Source organism: Microtus pennsylvanicus, chromosome 1, assembly GCF_037038515.1.
Source record: "Microtus pennsylvanicus isolate mMicPen1 chromosome 1, mMicPen1.hap1, whole genome shotgun sequence".
In the NCBI taxonomy this organism is placed as follows: domain Eukaryota; kingdom Metazoa; phylum Chordata; class Mammalia; order Rodentia; family Cricetidae; genus Microtus; species Microtus pennsylvanicus.
In genome coordinates, this window is record NC_134579.1 from 73,935,257 (window position 1) to 73,955,197 (window position 19,941).

Genomic DNA, 19,941 nt, shown 5'->3' on the forward strand with positions numbered 1-19,941 from the left:
ACAGGATGGTATATGACTTGGCAGAGAGAAGAACATAAGGCAGGAGGAGAAAGGAGATCAGCCCATTAAGACTGAGGATTTGTAGAGATAGGGTCTTCCCCACTTTGTTCTGAGGATTTGGTAAAGGTAAATAATTTCTCTGTGGCTTGCCCCCTTTTTAAAAAAATATTTATTTATTATGTATACAATATGTCTATGCCTGCAGACCAGAAGATGGCATTATAGATGGTTGTGAGCCACCATGTGGTTGCTGGGAATTGAACTCAGGACCTTTGGAAGAGCAGGCAATGCTCTTAATTTCTGAGCCATCTCTCCAGCCCCTGTGGCTTGCCCCTTTATTTCTGTGATCTTTCAGCATTTACCCCGATATCTGAGTCCAGGTTTATATTACTAAGACTAATTAGAAATTGTGCTACAACTTACAAGCAGTCAAGCAACAGTAATTTTTCTCTAGAAATAAATTGACAGTGTCAACAATCTCTTCAAGGATTATTATGTCCGTTTGTGTATTGTGTGCACTGTGAAACTCATAGGAAAAATGAATTCATGAATTTTTAATACCTTATGTGTAGGCTAAAAGGTTAGCCATGGGAATACATTCTGACCTTGAAACCAGGGCCAAGCAAACACGCTTTGCCCCTGAATCCAGAGCCAGTAAAAGAATCACACTCTACCTTTGACCAACTGAACACAAAGTCACTCCGTATGCTTGAAACCAACCAATCCCTGATCATGAAATCCAGCCAATCTCTGTTTTAATTGAGCAATTGATGTCTGACCGATTCCCACCCTGAAAATCTTATCCATGGAAAATCTCTGCCCTAAGCAACTCTATATCAGCCCTCTGGTTGTTGAGTTAGCAGCTGCCCTTTTCTACACTTGGAGAGGCAGTCACTCTCCTGGATTCCTCCCTCTCAAATAAATCTCTTGAGTGAGTTTTGAGTAAAGACCTGTCTCTGGAGTTTATTCTTCCAAAAGAGAGTCCCTGACTGATGGGTTGACCTCATGAAAAAAATGGCTGAGTAATTGCTGTATAATGTTGTGGTTTATAGCAATACCTTGATGTGGGAGTGATTTCTTCCTAATCTGTTGCTTTTATTGGTTAATTAATAAACTGCTTGGCCCTGATAGGACAGAAAAATAGGTAGGCGGAGTAGACAGAACAGAAGGCTGGGAGAAAGAAGCTGAGTCAAGGAGTCGCCATGATTCTCCCACTCCAGGCAGACACAGGTTAAGATCTCCCCCTGATAAGCCGCCTCGTGGGCTACACAGATTATTAGAAATGGGTTAGATCAGTATGTAAGAGCTAGCCAATAAGAGGCTGGAACTAATGGGCCAAGCAGTGTTTAAAAGAATAAATTTCTTAATCCCAGCACTCGGGAGGCAGAGGCAGGCGGATCTCTGTGAGTTCGAGACCAGCCTGGTCTACAAGAGCTAGTTCCAGGACAGGCTCCAAAACCACAGAGAAACCCTGACTCGAAAAACCAAAAAAAAAAAATAATAAGTTTCGAGCCTAGGCAGTTTGGATGCTCACCTTACTAGACCTGGAGGGAGGTGGGTGGTCCTTGGACTTCCCACAGGTCAGGGAACCCTGATTGCTCTTCGAGCTGATGAGGCAGGAGGACTTGATCGGGGGAGGGGGGGGAAATGGGAGGCGGTGGCGGGAAGGAGGCAGAAATCTTTAATAAATTAATTAATTTTAAAAAAAGAAAAAAATACAGTTTCCGTGTAATTATTTCGGGTAAAGCTTGCCGGGTGGCGGGACACAGCCCGCCGCTCCTACTACACTACCTTTTTATCTTATCATATCTATATCCTACCTTTTGCTTTTCAAAGTAGATTCAATCTACCCTTTTATGCCATTATATCTTTTCCTACTTTTTCTTTTTAAAACAAGAACCCTGAATCTAATCAACTTTATTTAACTCTTCTTCTGATTGTAACCAATAACAACTTATAACCAACCGTCCCCCCAAAAATGACAGTTATCCATAACTCATTATAAGTGGAGATTGTTCTTTTGTTTTCATTCCTAGCATCTCATACTCAAATAATCATACAGAACCTATATTAATTACAACACTCCTTGGCCCAGTGGCTCAGGCTTACATCTTAAATTAACCCATTTTATTCTGAGGCAGTGGCTTACTGGGTAAAGTTCTGGCATAGGGGTCCTTCGGTAGTTACATGGTGTCTCTCTGACTCCACCTACTCTCTCTATATCTCTGTTCAGATTTGTTTGCTTCTCTCAGTCCAATGTGGTGGAGGCATCTTCACCACCTGTGAGCCATGCTTACTTCCTCAACTCCAAGGACACAGCAGGTCTGTGTTGCCCATAAGCAACTTGTAGCACACTGCTCACAAATCTAATTTATTCCATTTAAGTGCAAGGCCTCCCCAAAGACCCAGAGTTCATTCTTGCTACCAGGATGAACCAGGAAGTCATTAACAGAGCTGTGCAGTTTTTGTTGCTATTGCTGAGTCAGGAAGCTTTCTCTTAAAGAAATCATGCTACTGCTTGCTTCTAGCAAACAGAGCCCCAAGAAATGCTGCTACCATGAAGCTGTGCTTAACCCTGGTTTATGTGTGTGTGTGTCTAGAATTCCTTCCAAAGGTTTTATGTGGATCTAGTTGTCCCATGTTAGCATGCCATTTTGTGCGCAGAGACTGTGCTTTTGTTTCCCAGGTGCTCAGATCCAAATAATCACACAGAAATGAAATTAGAATACTACATGACTTATTAGCTTAGGCTTCTTATTAACTAACTCTTACATATTAAATTAATTATTCTGTGTATCACCACGAAACTGTGGCCTACTGGGTAAGGTTCTGATATCAGTCTCCTTTGGTAGCTACATGGTGTCTCCCCGACTCTGCCTAGTTTCTATATATATATCTGTTTGAATTTTCCACCTGGCTTTTCTCTGCTAAGCCATTGGCCAAAATAGCTTTATTCATCAACCAATAAAAGAAACACATATACAGAAGGACATCCCACATCAACCCATTGAATGACCAAGAAAACACCGACCCTACCTTTTGAGAATGAGTTTCATATTTTAAATTTATTTTCTGCTGTCTGGAGGCAATGGCATCTTTGGGGGATTTTGAGAAGGAAAATTTGGGTTAATTGTCAATTCCTGGGAGAAGTAGCTTTATCATTTGCTTTCTAGTCTCTCTGTAATGGGAAAGTGCAGGGATTGTCCCAAGTCCTAGCAAGAGTAGTTTATAAGGCTAGATCATCTCAGCTAGCACCTTGAAATTCTCCTGAGCAATTTGTATTCCAAAGCCAATCTTCAGGTGGTGTTTTCATCTTGGGGGTGTTATAGTCCTGGTGGAATTATCATTGTAGGGGTCCATCCTCCTTTCGAAGACTCTAAAGGTGGCTGTTGGGTGTCGTCATGATTCACTGTAGAAAACTGATACAAACGCAAAGTCGAAATCGTGTATAAGAAGGTAGATGAAAGCTTTTTCTAGAATGAGTACTCTAAGTGACCATTAATGTCATGACAAGTTTAATATGTATATGTTAATCTTATAAAATGTATACCTTAAGAAAAACCATTGAAGAGTCAATATAAAGCCAAAAGATTAGGATATTTCTTGAAATAATATAGTCCTTAAATGTTTGTTTTTCTGTCTCATATCCGGTGACTCTTCTAGCATGCCATAGAGATTTTGGATTTTACTTTAATGAGCATGCTTGTGGTTAGAGAAGGAAAGAGCCACACTCCAGATCCAAAGCCAGGTTTAGTTTTTAATTGCACTGGAACTCCAGAAAGATCATTTGCACTATGTTTCTGCAGATAATAGCAGAAACAAACACCTCGGAAGATTTATGACATTTTATCCTGTTGGAAATATGGTATACCAATAGGCCGATTTACTCTCTCTCTCTCTCTCTCTCTCTCTCTCTCTCTCTCTCTCTCTTTATGAGCTATTTTTTTTTATTCTGGATGATTTGTACTTTTTTCTTCAGATGTCTCATTTGTTCTCCTGAAAAGAGAAAAAACAAAATTCTTCCTCAACCCTAATTTTGGGGAGGTTTTCTTTTGGCAATTTATTCCTTTTCTTTTTTCTTTTGAGACAGCTTTTCTCTGTGGAGCTTTGGTGCTTGTCCTGAAACTAGCTCTTGTAGGCCAGGCTGGCCTTGAACTCACAGATAACTGCCTGCCTCTGCCTCCTGAGTGCTAGGATTAAAGGTGTGTGCCACCACCACCCAGTATTGGCAAGTTATTTCTGATCAAATGAAAAACATTTATCAGGGGGCTGGAGAGATGGTTCAGTGGTTTAGAGTACTGACTGCTTCTTCCGGAGGACCCTGGTTCAATTCCCAGCACCTACATGGCAGCTCACAACTGTATAATTCCAGTTTCAGGGGGTCTGACACCTTAATACCAACACACATAAAATAAAGTTAAATAAATTATTTTAAAAAACATTTATCAGTTTTATAGGTTAGGTTAGATTAAATGGTCATGCTGCTTGATGAACTATCATCTTTTCTAATTAAGAGGTGCCTTTTGCTCAAATTGAATCTTTATCAATTTTGATGGCATCCATAGCTTTTTATCTTCTATGGAAACAAAAGCAAAATCCCTTCCCTGATATTACACATGTCCTGGGACAAGTACTATAAATGTAATTATTTAACATATCTAAGGAAGAGGGTTCTAGCTTTTCCTGCATTGTGGACGGTAGACTGGTTATCTTTTGCCTTATGTCTGGTATCCACTTATGAATGAGTACATACTATATTTGTCTTTCTGGGTCTAGTGGGAGATCACTGACTCTAGACTGACAACTGAGTAGCTGCTAAGGACTGAACTAGGCCCCCTGAATACAGGTGACATTGGTGTGACTTGGGCAGTATATGGGGCCACTGACAGTGGGCCCAGGATCTAACTCTAAAGCATGAACTGATTTTGTGGGCCCAATTTCTATAGAGAGACACCTTGCTCAGGCTAGGCATGACACGGAGGGCCTTAGTCCTGCCTCAACAAGGTGATGAGACAGACTTAGTTGACTTCCCAGCAGAGGCCTTACCCTCTCTGAGGAGCAGATGGGAGGGGTGGGGGAAGTGAAAAGTGGGAGGAGGGGAGGGAAGGGGAATTGGGATTGGTATGTAAAAATAAATAAAATTTTCTTGATTTTTCACAAAATATTTATGTCATGAATATCTTAAGTTTGATAAAGAAAATGATGTTAAGACATTTCTGTTGTAACTTGGTTTCCTAAGACAAATCTCCTAGGCATTGAATGATAGAAACAGGAATATTTAACGAAAAACTTGAACAACTTTACAAAAAAAGTAGTTCCTGCCACTTTTGCAATAAAAATCTGTGATGGTTAATATCAAATTGACAGAACATGGAACCACCAAGAAGTAAGGTTCTAGGCACAGCTATGAGGACTAGTTTAGGTTAGCTTTTGCCCATGGCTGTGAGGTACTATCATGGTTAGGTTAATAGAAGTGGTAATATCTACCCCAAATTCTTAGCATCCACACCCTGGGCATGGGCCCTGGACTCCTAACAACTGAAGAAGTTACCTGAGTACAAACATTCATCTCCTCCTTTACTCAATGACACTAGTTTCCACCAGATGTCTCCGACATGATGGACTATCCCGAGACTATGTGCCAAGTGCATCATTCTCTAGTTATTTTTACTTAATCAAAGAACGATGACAACAGTCTTTTTAAATGATCACCCAAAGAGCCTATTAAAGGGGAATGAGTGAAGAATGCCAACGATGCTGAGACTGCCTTGAGTTGGAGTTCTCAGCTATGACACATTCCAAATAATAGCTCCCCATAATGATAGAGCCCCCCTTTTGTAGATAGCTGGTCTTGTGTTGTCTTTCAAGGTACCTCTGTGATTCTCTACAAACTTGGTCACGGGAGATGAACTCTAACCTCTGAGACTTTAGAAAAACTGAAGTGAGCAGAAGACTGAAAGCAATGAGTTATCCTGCTTCTGGGACCACCTCCTCTCTCACACAAGGAAAGCTGGGCCATTACATTGTGTCAACGGGAAGAAATGATGACAGGATCCAACTGACACACATGTAAGTGACTCTGACTTGAGCTGCCAGGGGAGGCCAGAGAAACTCTCAAACATTGCAACCTCCAAAGACCCAGTGTGAGTCAAGAACACATTTGAGACTGTAAAATCAAACTATGGAGTGAAATCTATTATATAATAAATAAATGTGCTATACAATGTAAAATAAAATAAATGTAAGACATGAAAAACTATAATATAATATGGTAAGATTGGAAATTCAGAAGATATGTTTTATAATAATATTTTTCTAGAATATAGAAAGTGGAAGGAGGAAGGGTACACTCAAATGGAACAAACTGGAACCTCAAAGGTGCTCACACAAGGCTCAAGTCAAATCGCTAGCCTAAAAGCATCACCTCAGATCCCTGTCTTGGTTCATAGTGGCTGTGTTCAATCTCTTGTTGAAGAATTCTCTTATTTCCGGACAACGCCAGAAAGCTAAAACAAAATTTGTTAAATTCTGTAAGTGGTTTTGGATAAAGGTTTTCAGTAGAATAATGGAGAAAAATGGGGAAGAGAAGTCAGACATAGTTCTGTGTATTCTGGTCTCCAGTTCCTGAGAAGATTATAGGCAGGAAAACTAGCTTGCCAAGTCCAGATATAGCTTCAGGCATCATCCTTCAGTCGTTGGTTATGTAGGACACTGCGATGCTTCATGGTATTTGCTCAGGAGGGTGTTCTGGACTCACTGCTGGATGAAACAGAAATATGCCATCTTTATATAAACGTTCTTAAATTATAGCTTTATCTCAATTCAGGTAACTGGGAATAATGAAGGAAAAGATTATCAAGCCAAGGAATGTCAAGAATATAAAGCTTTGTTGATTAAGCATGTTGTAGCCTCTTTTGTTATTTTTCACCTATTTGTGGTTATGAATCCTGTTCTTTTTAATCCATTTGCTAATGCTAATCTTTTGATAAAACTGTATCCATTATTTAGACTTAAAGTCAATAATGCTATTGTAGAACTAACTGCACGGTAATAATACAGCTCCTAGAAAGTGGAGTATGGCTTTGTCCTCCAGAGGCCTCGGTGTTAAGCCATTGTTTTTAATGATCCTAAGAAAGAAAGCAAAAGGAAGGAAGGCAGTCATTCAGGCATATATTCAGGCATAATCCAGCACACATATGCTTGTACGCAAGCCTACACAAACACACACACACACACACTCATGCATGCACACATGCATATGCACACACACACGGCGGGGGGGAGGAAGAGAGAGGGAGAGAAAGAGGCAGGTCCAGGCTTCTGACCTCAGGGTCCTATTACACAAAAGTGATACTTCGACAAAATTAGTTATATTACATCACACACCAATCACTGTTTACTCTGGAGTTCCCCTGACATCCAGTGTCTGTCATTTTGTGGTGATTCATATAGGTCCTTGAATGTCACGTGTCAGCCATATCTTAGCTGACTCATACTGGATAGCCATATCAATGCCTTGTTGTCTAAACAAAAATATCAGGGGTCCTTTGAATAAAAATAGCCCCCATAGGCCCATAGGGAGTGACACTATTAGGAGGTGTGGCACCTACTCCATACCTTGTGGCACTGATGGAGGAAGCGTGTCACTGGGAATGGGTTTTGAGGTCTCAGATGCTCAAGCCAGGCCCAGTTTCATGCACTTTTCCTGCTGCTTGCTCATCCAGACGTAGAACTCTCAGCTTGTCTAGCACCACATCTGGCTGCATGGAACCATGCTTCTGGCCATGACAATGAACTAAACCTCTGAAACTGTAAGCCAGTCCCTGTTAAATGTTTTCCTTCATGGAGTTGCCATGGTCACGGTGTCTCTTCCCAGCAATAGAGACCCTAACTAAGACAACGGTATACTTTTAGAATATTTATAGTCAGTGCATTGTTGCAGGTGGATCTCTGTGAGTTGGAGAGCAGCCTAGTCTACATAGTGAGTTTCAGGCCAGGCCAGCAAAAGCTATACAGTTAGTTCCTGACTTTAAAAAGGTGTATGTATGGGGTGTGTGTGTGTGTGTGTATTCCTGAATGTATCTATTACATCACATGTGTGCAGGAGTCCATAGAGGTCAGAAGAGAGCACCAGATCTCCTGGAGGTACTGGAAACTGAACTCAGTTCCTCTGCAAGAGCAGTAGGTGCTCTTAACAGCTGAGCCATCTCTCTAGTCCATGGAATATCTTTTAACCGATGCAAAAATGTATACACACACTTCACAAAGACTGTTTGTCTGTCTGTTTGTTTTTGAGGCAGAAACTTAATATGTAGCCATGGCTGACCTGGCACTCACTCTGTAAACCAGATTGAGCTCAGATTCACAGAGATCGGCCTGCATCTCACTCCTGAGTGCTGGGATTAAAGGCGTGTGCCACCACACCTGACTGTTTTAATATTTATTTACCTGTATTTTGTTATGTGTATGTGCCAGAATGTATGCATAGACACCATGTGCAGAAAGGAGCCCTCAGAAGTCAAAGGAGGGCATCAGGTCTCCTAGAACTGGAGTCACAGGGGCTTTGAGATGTCACATGGGTGCTGGGAACTAAACTTGGGTATTCTGCAAGAGCAGCCAATGTTTCTAACTAAAGAACCACCTCTTCATCCCCTTTAAAGAGAGTTTTAAATGTCTGCTGAGCAGACCCTTCTACTGTGCTTGTGGGAGTTTATGCTCTGCTGAGCCCACAAAATAAAACTGTATTTCAAAGTTTAAAAAGTTTGTGGCCAATTCTGACATCACAACTGGGGACTTATGACTGGCAGTGAATGGGGAGTGTCTACCTTGAGATTAACAAGTTCCTCGCTTTTCACAGGATGTGTTGAGAATTATCTAAATCTCGTAGGGAGAAGTAATGCGACCTCTGGGGTGGCAGCTGTGGGCCATCTGAGGCAGCCATGTGGGTGGTTCCTGTTGTGTGGAAGGATGAGGTGATTTACTCTTTGGTGCCAGTGAAGGGCACAGACTCACAGCCTGGGAAGACTCACAATGTACCTGCCCCCAAAGGTCTCCTGATCCAAGGAGTGAGAATGCAGAGGGCAAAGTCTTGCCACCGACCTGTGAGGAGACAGCGCACCTGTCTCTACGGTGGTCTTTGTAATGCTGCTGCTGACTGGACTTCTAAACACTGAGTGGAATGTTCCAGGGTGTGATGGCTTAGGCTTTGAACCGCAGGAGTTGGGAAGCCAAGACAGGCCGATCTCTATGAGTCTGAGGCCAAGCAGGGATACATAACAAGATCTTATTTCATGGCCTTTTCTGCTCTGTGAAAGCTTTAAATGCACTATCCCAGGCTCCTGTGGATAGGTTTCTGGACAGGAACTACGACAAGACAGGGGAGCATTACTGGAAAATAGCACATATTACTGATATGTAACTGCGGGTGGAAAAATTTGAAGAGATGTGCTGTTTTAATTTGTCAGACAAGGCTCAGTTGGAAAAAAAAATAAAAAACAAAACAGTTCATGAGATTGTCTGAGGCATAATGAAGAAGGAGGCTCCTTTGGTACTGACCTGTTCTTTATTACCTCCTGGGCCCCAAGTATTGCTGGCCTTGGGGAAACCATCCCAACCTCCCCATCCCTGGCACAACTATCTGTCATTCTATATGCTGTGCTCTCATTTCACAGCTCTGTACCCAAGATACCCTTTGTGTTTAAGGAGCTGAACAATTGTCTGGACACTCAGGGGCAAGATGTTAATCCCATGTGACCAGGCAGCAGCTCCTATGGACTAATGACAGTGGGAATGATAGAGACACTGTATATTCTGTATTATTAGGGTTTGGATGTCTTAGCATGCTTTATCATTGGAGAGCAGGCACGCATGCTACGGCACACTTACGGAAGTCAGAAGACAGCTTGTGAGACTCAGTTCTCTCTTTCTAGCATGTGGGTCTTAGGGATCTGACTCAGGTCATTGGGACTGACACTCTCTAAACCATCTCCCTGGCTCCATATTCTGTAAGAGTGGATTTTCCTGACTTTTGTAGAGAGGAACAGGAGTACTTTATAAGACCACACTTGGGATTGAGGAGACGATTCAGTGAGTAAGCATGCAAGCTCTAAAGGCATGAGGCAGGGAGTTTAATCCCCAGCACCCATGTGGTGGACATGGCTATGCACGTCTGTAACCTCAGCATTGGTCAAGAGTCAGAAGGCAGGCGGGTCCTAAGAGCTCAGTGTGGAAGAACCTTAACACATACACACTGCTATTTGCTCCGAGTTAACATTAACCTAGATATTCTCCAAATGGCACTGAGAAGGAATACAAGACTTGGTGGTGTGACCACTTTCCCCTACTGCACACACATACACACAGTGGTGGGGCAGGCTTTGATAATGGAGGAACACAAGACCAAAGGAACAAGACTAAACTTTGAAGGCAGATTTTTGCCCTGCTTCCCAGATGGCACACACTGAGTAAACTGCACTGTAAACATATTTAATGTTCTTACATAAAGTTCTGGGATGGTCAGGATGGGATCTTTTCAAGTTCAGTGCTAAAGCATTGGGGAAGGCCATATTTGCCACAGGTATCCTGGATGCTAGCGTCTCATGCTGCCCACACAAGCCTACGTGAGGCCAGCCATGGCTTCTTTCCTAACTGTACACTGGGGGTATTCAGCACCCCTAGCTTGGCCTCTCTGCTGAGGTTTGATCTCTGCCTCCAAGGCCATTTTCTCCCTGGGTGCCACTGGCTGTGCTGTCCCTGAAGGGAAGGGTTCCCTGGCTGCTGTCTCTCCTCCCTTACACTCATTCTCTGACAGGAACCTCTGAGGCTTCTGTTGTGGTGTGGGTCCTCTGAGCTTCAGACATTCTGTGCCTTCATCTCGCCAATGTTTGTTGAGGCACATTGACGGTTACAGTGACCCCCATTGTGGTGCACCTCAGTACTGCTGGCCAGAGAAGTGAGGTCTCCTGAGGCAGAGGCCTAAGATCTATTCAAGTTTTCCATCTTTGGGGGCTGAAGAGATGGCTCGGTGTTTAAAAGCACTGAGTGCTCTTCCTGAGGACCTGGTTTGGTTCCCAGCACCCACCTGGTGGCTCACAGTGGTCTGTAACCTCTTGACCTCCTCTGACACTAACACAAGTGCTACACACATAAAACAAATAAAATCTCCATCTTTAAAATGATTTACACTTTAAGCCGGGCGGTGGTGGCGCACGCCTTTAATCCCAGCACTCGAGAGGCAGAGGCAGGCGGATCTCTGTGAGTTCGACCAGCCTGGTTTACAAGAGCTAGTGCCAGGACAGGCTCCAAAGCCACAGAGAAACCCTGTCTCGGAAAAAAAAATTACACTTTATTGTTGGTGGGAGGAATTCACATCACATGTGTGGAGGTCAGAAGAGAATTTGTAAGAGTTGGTTCTCTCCTTTCACCACACGGGGTGTCTGGGGCTCAAATTCAAGCTATTAGGTTTGGTGGCAGGGCTTTTACCATCCAAGTGCCATCTTGCCATTCCAGATTTCCCTGCCTTGCTTCCTAATCCTAGAAGCCAGCCCTTCCTCTCCACTCCTGTGCCAAGGCTCTAGTGCAGTCCCCACTCTCTCCAGGCCCAGACTATTTCTCCAGCTGGCACTGAAGATGTCATTCTGCTCCACGTGACTGACAGAGTGCCAGAAATGCAAGTCATCCCCTACCGTCACCTAGGAAAACTTTAACTCCTTGTATGTCTGTCCAGGCCAGCCCTGCTCCGCTACCCCTCCACCCTTCTCTGACTCCTCCCCAGGACCTAACCTCAGCCCTCCCCGTTTATACCACCTGGGCTAACATTCCTCTCATCCAGCACACAAAATCTTGAGGGCACTCAACCCTAGCAAGAAGTAAGTTTGATGAACGAACAAGTAAAGGGGTCTGTAGAGGTAGCTCGGGTAGCTCGGGGATGCATGAAGTCCTGGGTTCAATCTCTAACACCGAAAACCATAATTTAAAAGATGTGTGTGTGTGTGTGTTTTGACAGGGTCTTATGCAGCCGAGATGGGCCTCGAACTTGCTTGATCCCTGTCTCCACCTTTCACGGGCTGATTATAGACAGGCACGCCTAATTCCCAGCCTTATCTTTTCTGTAAAACTATTTATTTTAAAATTTTAATTTAAAATGTTTTACAGGGCTGGAAAGATGGCTCTGTAGTTAAGAGCACTTGCTGCCGTGGCAGAAGACCTGATTAGTTCCCATCATCCACATGGTAGCTCATAACCATCTATAGGTCCAGTCTGGGGGATCAGACTCCCTCTTCTGGCCTCTGCACATGGTCTGCATATATACATGTAGTCATACACATAAAATAAACACATATTTAAAATGTTTTATTGTATTTGCTTGTTTATCGTGCCTTTGTATGTAGGAACACGTGCCATAATTCACCCACAGGTCACAGGACAATGTGGGGAAGTCAGTACTGCTTCCATAATGTGGATCCCCAAGCTTGAACTCTGGGCTTGGTGGGAAGTGCCTTTACCTACTGCGTCATCTCACTGGCCATGAAACAGCCTAGACATCAGGCGCCCCAGCACTACACCTTCTCCCCCCAGACTCTCACCCAGATTGTAAACAATATTTTGTCTTCTGAAAGAAGGAAAGAAAGAAAGGAGGGAGGGAGGGACAGAGGAAGGAAGGAGAGAAGGAAGGAGGAAGAGTGAAAGAAAGGAAGAAAGGAAGAAAGAAAGAGAAAAAGAAAAAGGATTCCCTTTTCCCTGATGGGAAAGTATCGTGGATATATACAATCCTCCAGAAAAATGAACTTATATGATTAAAGGGCAATTCCTTTCCTGCTGTGAAACAGCATATTATAAAAAAACAAAACAAAACAAAACAAAAAACCCAAACAAACAAAACAAACTCCTCCCCCCAAAAAACCCCACCCCATGCTCACCCGCCCCTGGTGTTTTGTGATTTCTCCCTTTTGACTTAAAAAACCCTACCCTAGCCCTGCGGTGGTGGTGGTGCATGCCTTTAACCCCAGCAGGAGCAGAGGCAGGGATGGATCTCTATGAATTTGAGGTCAGCCTGGTCAGCAAGTTCCAGGACAGCCAGAAACCCTGCCTAAATACAAAAAAAAAAAACAAACAACAAAAACAAAAACCCCTACCCTGCCCTGCTTCTGTACCAAGAGTCTCTGAGGCTTTCTGAGTCTCAATCAGCCTGCTAATCAAAGGACCCTTCATTGGCTTGGTAAGAGCGGTGATCTGCAGCTTTCTCACGAGGATTATTTCATAACTACTAACCTTCTTCTGCCGAGCAGACTAACCCAGGGCCCAGCTCTCAGTCCACAAAGTTTGCTCTGGGTGAGGAGAGATACTTTCGGGGTCCCCATGAATACGCCTTTGACAAAAGGCTTTCCGAGCTCCAGGCTTAACTTTGGTCAATATGGGGCCACAGTCAGGCTTGAGCTGTTAAGCCGGCAGTGGTATACCACTCCGGTAAAAACTTCTAGCTAATGAACTTAGGGAGATGAGCTGACCAACTGACCGGGGCGTGGCGGTCCTCTGAGACCTTACAAGTTCTGCCAGAACTTCCGTGTAACTAACCCAGCTTGTATGGTTGACTGCAGATCGGACCCACTGAAAAAGCTTTTCCAGAGCAACTGGGTGTTGTCTCATTAAACTAATCTTCAGCCCGGAATACAGCACGAATGCACAGCAGGGAAAGGAGTTTGGGGGTTTTAGAACCCAGGGAGAGGCCGATTGGAAGCTAATGGCAGCTCTCGATGGTTGTCACACACTTAAACCAGAACAGTAAATGGCAAATGGTGATTAACGGGCTGACTCAAATGTGTTTTTCTGGAAACATGGCCCAAGTCTTCCCTACAACACCCTACCCGTTGCCCCCCAACTTCCACCCTAGGTGATTGCGGCGTCCCCTGGCACAGGTTAGCTCTGTTCCGCAACCCCAGCAGAGTCCGCTGCACCTGCCACCTGCGCCCAGCTGCAGGCAGCGTGACAGCGAGGAACTGCCTCCCTCTGCAAAACCCAGGTCTGATTTATGAGGTCACATTCGGGGAATGTTAGGGTTCAACCACCCAAGGCCGCAGGCAGTTTAAGGCTGCCCGGAGGCCGTCCTTGCCTTGCGGGGCGCCCGGCTGCGCGGGGGCAGCGGGCGGGCGGGCGGGCGCGCGCAGCGCGGGCGCGTGGCCGAGCGGCATGGCGTGGCCCTGCATCAGTCGTCTGTGCTGCCTGGCCCGGCGCTGGAACCAGCTGGACCGCTCGGACGTAGCGGTGCCGCTGACTCTGCACGGCTACTCGGACCCCGGGAGCGAGGGGCCGGCCGCGGACTGCACCGCCTCGCGTGGGAGCCCGTCTGTCGCAGGCGCGCGGGAGCCCAGTCGCGCCGTGCCGCTCACCCAGTACCAGCGCGACTTCGGCGTGCGGACCGCGCGCGCGGGGACCCGGGATGAGCGCGTGCCCGTGTCGGGCGGCCGCAGGGGCCAGTCTTCGGCGACCCCCGCCCGGGCGGTCTACGTACTACCCGTCGGGGACGCGGACGCAGCTGCTGTAGCGACCACGTCTTATAGGTGGGTATCTGGCTGTGACAGGGGAACGCTTAGAATCTCGACCATTGTGGTGGGAGGAAACTGAGTCCCAAAGCGGGGTGGCGGAAGGGATGACACGGAGCCTGGATACCTATCACAGGATCTAAAGAGTGGCAGGGGAGCATCTTGGTTATCTTTTTGGTCTTTGACACTGCCGGCATGGCCTTGCCTTCTCAGCTGCTCCCTTCCCTGGGATCCAAGGTGAATGGCACCTCAAAAGGGAGTCCCACCCCCACTCTACCCCCGTTGATCCTCCTTCCCTCTCAGATTGCTGCCCTTTAACTTGGGTGGGATGAGGGCAGAGGGCTGCACACAGGTCAACCCCACAAAGCCCAAGGCCAGTGCACACTCCACACAGGTTTTTTTGCCCCCTTAGCAGCTCGGCTTTGGATAACTGAGGACTTCCTGCATCCTCTTTCTACTCAAAAGAGTAATGCATGCTCATAGTGGGAAAATTAGAAATGACAAAAATAACAGATACCGCCCTTAACACCCTCACGCCACCCCTCCCAAACAGATGGATCTTTTCTAATTCTTAATGTATAAATGCATACACTCGGTTTCTTCCATGGTGCCGTTCTTACTGGCACTTTGTTCAAAAGTCTTTGATATATGTTAGCGTGTGTGTGTGTGTGTGTGTGTGTGTGTGTGTGTGTGTGAGTATAGACAGACAGACAGACAGAGACTCTCTAGAGATGGAGGCAGAGACAAAGAGCAGATCAGAAAACAACTTTAGGATTCCAGGGATCCAACTTGGGTTGTGTCAGGCCTTCATCCTCTGAGCCATCTCCGGCACACATTACTGTTTTTTTTTTTTAACCAGGTATGATATTTGACCATAAAGAGATATTCTGAATGTTAATAACTGTGCTGTATGTTAGCCTTTTCTTAGGTACGCTATATATTCCAATTATTATTATATTTTTACTCATTTGGTATTCCTAGTTTAGGACTAAACATTACAGTTACAGGTGTTTAAATACTTTTAGGAATTTTGTCATTTACGTTCCTTAAAAGTGGGATGGAAACTTGGGACTAAGATGTACATGGGGGCTGGAAAGGTCTCTCACTGATTAAGAGAGCACACTGCTCTTACAGAGGATGGGGGTTCAGTTCCAACCCTCCACTCCAGCTTCAAGAAGTACCAACACCTGGGGCATCCTCACTCACGGCACACACACACACATAGATGCATGCACATACACATACATAAAAATAAATTTTACAACAGAATGCAAATGGCACGTGGGTCACAGCCCCACTGTCCTAATCTGGGGAAGCACTAGTTATGGGACTGTCATAGGATGGGATCCAGTGAAGCTCTCCAAGTACAGATCTTAAATGTGTACATGCCAAAGAAGCAAAGCTAAGGACAGGCTCCCCATAAAGGCCGTGCTCTTTAAGGTACTTATTGGGCTTGTGTGGTGCAGGGCAGGCCGTGTGCTCTCAGCCCTAGCTGAGCTGTTAGAAGTTGGATGACACCGCTAGAGGCAAGGCAGACAGGGCCTTATGCTCTCAGCCCTAGCTGGAGTCTCCAACTGCTGGATCCACAGAGGAGAGGTCTCACTGGCTCGTGGTTCTTCCAGTGATCCTGGGTGTGCAGCACCTTGCAATTCTAGTGGTCAAACAATTGGTGGGGCTTGCAGAGGAAGAAAGGAAACCATCCTTTAATACCACTGAGAAGCTTGGAAGAGAGGTACAAGCCTCTCTTCGTGGGGAATATTCCAGGAAAGGGTGGTTAGGAGAAGCTGGCTAACCAGGCCTCTCAGCTCTGTTGAGGGCAAGGTGCTGGCTATTGCTCTCCTCTCAGCATACATGGCTCCACTCTCTGAGGCTCTGTTGCTGCTGTCCCTATGCAAATGAGGAATTGAGCTGGGATGCAGGACAACGTGACTCTGAACGGCATGGAAAGGCGTGGGTCTCAGGCACCAATTTTGTAGTCCCCTCAGGCTCTCATTCTTTAACATGGTTTAGACAGCTGGTCTTGGGCCACCTCCTTGGAGCCAGTTTCTCAAAGCCAGCAGTGGAAAAGCACTGACAGATGGGGGCTGGCCTTACCAAGTGTAAATTCTGTCTTTGGAACCCTTTCTTCCCCTGGAGTCGTGGAATAGCAAGATCCTGGCTACCAGTCCTCACTCCTTACAAAGCCCAGGAACAGGCTTTCCTGGCCTCTGGGACTGCCAAAGGTAGTCTCTAAGGCCAGGCTGGAGTAATCACATCCTATATTCCATCTTGTACGATGTATTTCAGTCAAGCAAATTGCTACAGGCACTCAGAAAACACATCCACGGATCCTAAAGATATCAGAACAGATCTGTGGTCACTCCTGACCATAAATGCCATGGACCCTCTAGGCCTCCATCTCTCCCTGCTGACAGGTCCTGTTTCACTTGGCTGTTGGTCTCCCTGGAAGGACTGATCTGCCTTGTTTGTCTGGCTAGATGGGAATAGAATACAGGCGGCTTGGGGCTCTCAACCTTGCTAGTTCCTCCCAGAGTTTGGACCTTGCTTCCATAGTTTCTTCTAGGTTGGTCAGGTCCATGAAAGATGTGGGGAGGGGGAAAGACCTGCGTGTGGTGGCTTATGCTTTTAAACCCAGGACTTGGGAGGCAGAGGCAGGTGGATCTCTGTGACGTCAAGACCAGCTCTGGCTGCATAGCAAGTTCTAGGCCAGCCATTGCTCCGTACTGAAGCTTTGTTTTAAAAAAGAAACAACAAAAATGTGGCCGATGCTTTTAAGGAACATCGTGCAGTTTGTATTTTTTTTCTTCCTTAATTTTGGTGTAAGCCATAGTGCACCTTTCTCCTCCATGAGTAGCTGGGTTCTGATGAGTCCACTCTGTCTCTGCTCTATTATGTCACAAGCATTCTGTGGAAACACCTCCTGCCACCACCCCCAGGGACTGCTCTAGGTCTTCCTGCTTTGAGCCCCCTGCTGCCACCCCAGGGCAGCTGACTTAGGCTGCCTGGCACAGAACTCAGAAATAGTTGGGGACATTAGGGCATGCTCAGGGGGAGGTCCTGCCTTCCCAGGAGAAAGAGAACAGCATATGTTCTTAGACAGCTGGTCTTTGGAACCTTGATGCTTCAGAAGCAAAAATTATCTGACAGGCCCTGGCTCAGCTCTTCCTCATACCCAAGACTCTTCAGGGTTGGCCACACCGACACCAGCTTCCCTTGCCCATGCCATCTGCCTGCCCAGTGAGGCAAGGTTCTGATGCTGCCAAGAAAAGACTCCTTTGTTGACTTCAGAGCAATAGCTGGGCCAGCGTAGGGGGAGGACCTAGCACAGCCAGGCACTGGCCCTGGCTGGGTGAGCCCTATGACTAGGTTAGGGGATGCGGGGGGGGGGGAGGGGAGACTGCCTTCCTGAGTTTATCATTTAGTAGAGACACTGACAAAATTAAGAGGTCTGGATGACTCCAGGGCTAGAGAAATTGAGCCTTTTCAGTGAGAGGCATGGAGCTAGATTAGCCTATCCTTTCCCTCCAGGGAAATGGCTCATGGGAGCTCACACTACAGACCAGAAGAGGTGCGACAGGTCCCCTGGAGCTTGAGTGCCTGGTGGTTGTGAGACTCCCGATGTGGGTGCTGGGCACTGACCTACCATCCTTTGCCAGAGGAGCATGTATAACTAAGTCATTCATCCAGCCCCATGATTTACCTTCATTTTTTACAACACGTTTGTTGATACGTGGAAATCAGAAGACCTGTGGGAGACAGTTCTTTACTTCCACCATGTGGGTCCTGGGAATTGAACTCAGGTGGTCAGATATGGTTGAGCCTTTTCCTCCAATTTGGAAGCGGATGTACCTTTACTGTGCTGGGCACTGTCTAAGATGGCATTTCTTTTGCACCCAAGTGGGCATGAAGGAGGTGATAGCCTTTACTTGTTCTGGGCCCCCTCAGTGGCCTGGCATCCAGGATAGGCTCAGGTCTCAGGAGGGCTTTGAGAACTAGGGCTTGTCTGTCTCTAAGGTGTGTGTGTGTGTGTGTGTGTGTGTGTGTGTGTGTGTGTGTGTGAAATACTGCCTGATGTTCACCTGCATGACAATTTTCTGCGCTGCTTTCCCCAGCCTACATGGCTGAGGTTTCTTGGTGGAACACTCAGAATGGTAGGGCAGGCTAGCCCCGAGCTACCTTACTGAGTTGGTACATCTGCCTGGAGCACCTGGTATTCTGGTCCTGCTTGTGTAGGAGGATAAAGGATCATTAGGAACTGAAGCAGGCCCAGGAATGAATAGGGCTTGGTCTTTCAAGAAGCTGGGGGGCGCGGGGAACAACTGACCCTGCGCAAGGTTATTGTAGGAATTGTCTGTTGCAGGCAGGAATTCCAAGCTTGGACTGGAGTGAAGCCCTCAAGATCCACAAAGGCCAGATCGGCCAGAGTCATCACAACGCACAGCTGTGGATGGGACCCCAATCCTGGGGCCAAGTTCCAGGTCAGCCTGAGGGTGGCACTTCTGGGGCTGGTCACCAGGACAGGGGTCAGAAGACAGATTCTGGTAGCATCACATGGCATGGTGGTTAAGGACAACAGTGCCCAAACAACCAGAGAGTGCCAGAGTTCGATTCCTGAGTTCAATTCCCAGGACCACTCTACCCTCTCTGGTGAGCAGCGTCTGTCTGCCTCCTAAACCCCGGCATGTCCCCTGACGAATAGAGCTAGAGACTTTCAAGGGTGGGATTGTAGCTCAGTGGTAGACTGCGTGCTTAGCACCCACAAAGCCCTGCTCCCTGTAAAAAATACTAAAACCTAGGCATAGCTCTGTGGTACAGGAAGACCATGCCACATGTGAGGCTTGGGGTCCCTTGCTGTGACTGCAGGACCCGTTAGCATCTTCTCTCCAGCTAAAGGTCAAAGGGAGCTCACGTGACCCACCATAGTAGTGACAGCTCACTTTGCTAACTTCCATTGCCAGCTCCTGCAAGGGCCAAGGAATTCTTTTCTCAGAGCCAGGGGTTGGGGCAAGTGGAGTTAAGAGTCCACTGATGTGGCCACGCTTCTATTTTAGGTTCCAGAAGTGAGAAAATTCACACCCAATCCCTCAGCCATCTTTCAGACATCGGCTCCCCGGACTCTCAATGTGTGACCAGTGGAAACCGTGGCTGCTGGGAAAGCTGCGGACCGCCAGACCTCCAGAAGGGGGACTGGCTTGATCCTTGGCTGCCCGGAGCAGCATGGCTGCCGACTCTGCCTGTGGTGTGGAGTGGAGGCAGACGGCACACCGGCAGAACACCACCAGCTGCACGCGGCCTCTTCCCCCTCCTCCTCAAGCAGTGTGTGTGGGGAAAACTTGATCTTTTAAATTGCCATTTGGCACCTTTCAATTTTTAAATATGAGGTTCAATTTGGCTGTGACCTGAA

At 46.3% G+C, this 19,941-nt stretch overlaps 1 protein-coding gene across 1 annotated transcript; it reads left to right on the forward strand.

The window, feature by feature from the left end:
* Window positions 1-13,955: 13,955 nt before the first annotated feature.
* Window positions 13,956-19,941, forward strand: Map6d1 (MAP6 domain containing 1). Its single transcript, XM_075968946.1, has 3 exons — window positions 13,956-14,555; window positions 18,898-19,015; window positions 19,589-19,941. Exons 1-3 carry the CDS (start codon window positions 14,185-14,187, stop codon window positions 19,664-19,666), a joined length of 567 nt encoding a protein of 188 aa, XP_075825061.1. The 5' UTR covers window positions 13,956-14,184; the 3' UTR covers window positions 19,667-19,941.